At 38.5% G+C, this 4288-nt stretch overlaps 1 protein-coding gene across 4 annotated transcripts in view; it reads left to right on the top strand.

Annotated features, from left to right (window-relative positions):
• The window catches only part of LOC107658686 (mitogen-activated protein kinase kinase kinase kinase 4-like), a 128622-nt gene that overhangs the window by 101759 nt on the left and 22575 nt on the right, over positions 1-4288 (top strand). For 3 of the 4 annotated variants that reach the window (XM_016447337.1, XM_016447335.1, XM_016447334.1), the window contains 2 exons: positions 204-437; positions 3470-3587. In XM_016447337.1, coding sequence (XP_016302823.1) covers positions 204-437; positions 3470-3587 — 352 coding nt within the window. The remainder of the gene's footprint in view (positions 1-203; positions 438-3469; positions 3588-4288) is intronic. The other variant, XM_016447336.1, reaches the window with a different exon arrangement.

Raw genomic sequence — 4288 nt, 5'->3', positions numbered from 1 at the left:
ATTTTTTTTTTTGGGTTTTTGTTTTTCAAAAAAAAAAAAAAAAAGGTGTACTATTTTTTTTTTAGAGCAGGGCAAGACAAGACAAACGAGTCAAATACAGTGTTTAATCTGATAACTTCTGCAGAATGCAGCATTCCTTCCCTCAGACCCTCGTTCTCTTTTTAGCTGAGTTCATACTGAACTGTCCCTGTTCTTGGTTCCAGAGCATAGCTGAGAGAAAGCATTTGCGTCCCATTCCTGGGCCCAGTCTGGGTCCAGGTTTGAGCCCTTCACACAGTCAAAGTCACCAGGAGAGAAACTGCTATGCAGGCTGCATTCACCTGCTGCCTGACCTCATCCAGCAGAGCCATCAATCCCCTTCATCCTCCCCCTCATCCAGTCATGGCAGCCCATCTATGTCCCCCCAGATTCCCATGGACATGCTGATAGTCAGTGAGGTATGTCCCCTGCCCTCGGCACTGAATTCTGCTGCTGTCTTCATGTGGGCTCTACTATTCTGAGTGCTTCTAACAAAAGCATACTTTTTTTGAGGCCATAGTAGCACATAAAGGCCTCTTCCCATCAAATGCAAGAAATCACAAGCCATTGGTCAATTCATAGCAAGCGCAAAATGAATATCAGCTTTTCATACAGCAGATGGTGCCCAACAGACATTTTATCTGTGCATGTCAACTCGTAAGTCTAATTTGTAATCTGAGAGAATCTGTGAATGTTGACAAGATCAGTTGTCTAAAGTGGAAAAATAGTCGGTTTGCTAAAGAGTCTGATGTCTGGCTGAGCAATAAAACGATCGCGATATAATTTTCCTCGATAAAACTATAACAGGAGTTTGATAAATGTTTGATATAATGTTTATGCACCAAAAGCGGAATGAAACAGCGCTACTAATTTGAACCGTGCCACACAGACCATTTGTCCACTCTTTCAGGTCTCACGCATTCACCATGAGACACACGCATTTCAACCAGTTCACATGCTGACACACCACACCTTGTATTTCTCACGCTGAGAAGTAAGGGATAACTTGTCCCACTATATACAATTAATGGACAAGGCTAAGACATACGGAGGGAAGTTTTCTGCAGAGTTCATAGCGGCTTGAGTTATACAAAGTTAAATGCCACCTACCAGCCAATCAGAAATTAGAATGTTTCCACGTAAATTACGTGATCCCACTGCAAGCACATTCTTTACTAGGCAATATGGATGTGCACACCATGCATATCTATGGCACACACACAAGGAGTGTAAGCAATGAATAGAAAAATAGAAATTCAAAGACAGTTCATTCCTATACTTATGAATGGGAGAAACTGCAACGCGCAATATGGCGGCCGCAGAATAGTCCCTTCTTCTAAATGAAAGAGCCAGTCGCTGACTGGTAAAGTCATTGCGTCACTGCAGCGGCCGTTAGAAGCTCCGGTTCCAATAGAAACCTGAGGCTAGACCAGCCAATGCGTAAGCGCATGCACATTGGCCGGTCTAGCCTGAAAAATAAGCTTTTTTTAACGCTATTTGAGCATAAGAAACAACATTCATGGTGCAGTTAATTTCAGATTTTGTTGCTGATTTGAAATATGTAATTTATTTGTGAGTTCATAGGGCAGTTTTTGAGATTTCAGGATTCCCCCATTCATTTAGACTCTTGGATGAGCTGCCTGGAGGCGTTGCAAATATGGCCACTGAGTGAACAGACTTTCCATGAAAGGGACTTTGGTGTAAGTTGGAAGAGCAAGATTCGATAAATGCTGTAGGTAACCCCTTAATTGGATGAAATCACTTGCCTGTGATCAAAGATAGTGAGAGCTGATGTTGGGGAATATAGCCAAATTCGCGCTAAATTATTATTGATACAGTCAAAAACTCTCCAACTGCTTTGCAACCAGAAGCTTAAACTTAGCTTTGGCTACCTGAAACTAAGGAAAGTACTAGAGATGTTATAACAATTGGTAAATCTGATAAAAAACAGACATTCATCCAAATAAAATAAATTGTTTTATATATTTCAAAAATACAAACGTGTCAAAAATAAAAAATAAATTTGGCCCCAAACAAGCTGGACAGCAGTGATCAATGTACATACTGTACACATACAGTAGGATTGCAGAACTTGCCCTGAGCATGTGTGTCAAGCTGTGTGTGGCTATTTTCTGTCCTGTTTTGACCCCCCTTGTCAGAACACACTGTTTGGATAGGCATGACGCATTATAGATTTGTAAGTAAACGCCTACTGCTGTGATTGGCTAACAGTTGCTAATTTCAGTTATAGGCATAGCCATTAGCCTATAACACACAACTGAAACATAACATTACAATAACTGGGCACCAAAAACAATAAATAAAATATTTGGGACATTACAACTCTTCATAGGCACATTGGAAGGCAGTCCAAAGACTGCACAGCATCTTGTTATCCTCTGAGCCATCTTTATCATTTGGTTGCTGAGTAAACCTGTGTTTGCCTCTCTCGTTATTTACCTACTACATGTGCAAAAAGAGGTAGTGATGTATAAGTAGGCATTGATCTTCTTCTGCAGAGGTGGTCTTTCATCTATGAAATCATAATGTGACAAATTGTAAAATGAGTCGTTTTGGTAGCTTGGCTTCAATATAAGTTGTTTTTGGACTAGCAAGAAAGTTTTGAGTTTTGAAACTTGCGGGATGTTTTTATAGTACAATGACCACTTGTATGTTCAATTCATGACCCCTTTAAAAGGTGTTAGAAACATGCATGCTAGCAGCAATGCTAACACATGCTAGAACCATGCTATTAATGTGCTAAAAACATCATAAAACAAGTTGTAACAAGTTCAAACTTTCAGCCCCCACCCCCAAACCCCCTATTTATCTAATTTAACTCACAAAGGAATTCCAGAAAGGAGATAAGGGCTGACCTTGAACTGAAAGCATTCTCTGAAAGAGTTTTTGGAAACTCTTAGTAATATGAGGTGACGTTTCCCGTACGTCACCATTCCATAGAATTTAAGCCCTGCAGTACCTCAAATGCCCACAGAGGTATTTTATAACATTATATACTGTAGTATGTAAAATGTTATTTTCTCATAAGTCTAGATCTGGTTTGATCTAAAAATCTTATTTAATGTTTTAAGGACAAGAACAACAAACAAATGCTCGTGGGTCTGAATATTTCCCACACTCTTTACGTTCTGAACTGTTGTCATTTGCTTTTACTTTATTTCATCTTTAACCTTCTAACTTTTATGCCATCTGTACTTCCCATTTAGCTACCCCAGTGTATCTTGTTTGGTTTTGAATTGACATAAATTACATCAGTTACATTACATTTCATGTTAAGTTTACATATTAGGGACTTTAAGAAAATAATTTAGAGACTAGATTTTAGCTTATTTTGTGAGTAGCCAGTTTCAACGTGTTAATTGAGAAGCTCAAACGCATCACCTTAAATTGTTCTACCCTGTTTCTTGTCTTATTTTTTGTCCTATTTCAGACACAGTCTGCCAGCAACACACTTCAAAAACACAAGTCTTCTTCCTCTTTTACCCCATTTATCGACCCACGTCTTCTACAGATTTCCCCTTCCAGTGGCAGTTCCCTCAACAACATGGGTAAGTCATTCTGAAGTCATGGGCAAGTATTTCTTCAAGACCTGAGACTTATGTGACAATATTTATTGTGGCAACAATATGTCTATCAATAGAAATTTTGCTATATTGAGTATACTGGGTAGGGATGCACCGATACCACTTTTTCCAGTACTCGCCCGATACCGATACTTTTATTTTTGGTACTTGCCGATACCGAGTGCCGATACCAATATTTTTATTGCATTTGTACATTTTTTAAATATTGGGTACAGAAACCAAAAGAGTATGTATAATGTTAGTTGGTTAACTTAATTTATCAAATAGATAGTCAAACCAAAATTTATTCAGACACCTTCAACATTTCTCACATTATCACAGTTTATTCGCTATAGTTTAGAAAATGGTAATAAAATATGACAAGAACTCAGAGTTAAACTGTGTCTGAACAAATTCAGCTTGATAATGTTAGATAACTTTGATAGAAATGTATGTAATAGATTACAATCAACCAAAAATTAGACAGCTGTTAGTATGACAGTATTTACACAACTATCAATACTTAGTCAGGCAACCCTTAGCCTCAATGACAGCCTGTAGTCTCCCGAGCATGCTGTCACCCAGCTTCATGCAAACCTCAACTTCAATGTTTTTTCCCCAGACTCTGTCTGAATAATTTTTGGTCCCAAATTTGTATCAATTTTACTGGTAGTCCACTGTATGAA

The sequence above is a fragment of the Sinocyclocheilus anshuiensis genome, unplaced genomic scaffold (genome assembly GCF_001515605.1).
Source record: "Sinocyclocheilus anshuiensis isolate Anshui unplaced genomic scaffold, SAMN03320099.WGS_v1.1 scaffold832, whole genome shotgun sequence".
Classification (NCBI taxonomy): Eukaryota; Metazoa; Chordata; class Actinopteri; order Cypriniformes; family Cyprinidae; genus Sinocyclocheilus; species Sinocyclocheilus anshuiensis.
The sequence above is the reverse complement of the archived record's forward strand: the minus strand, read 5'-3'. Positions and strand labels throughout refer to the sequence as shown.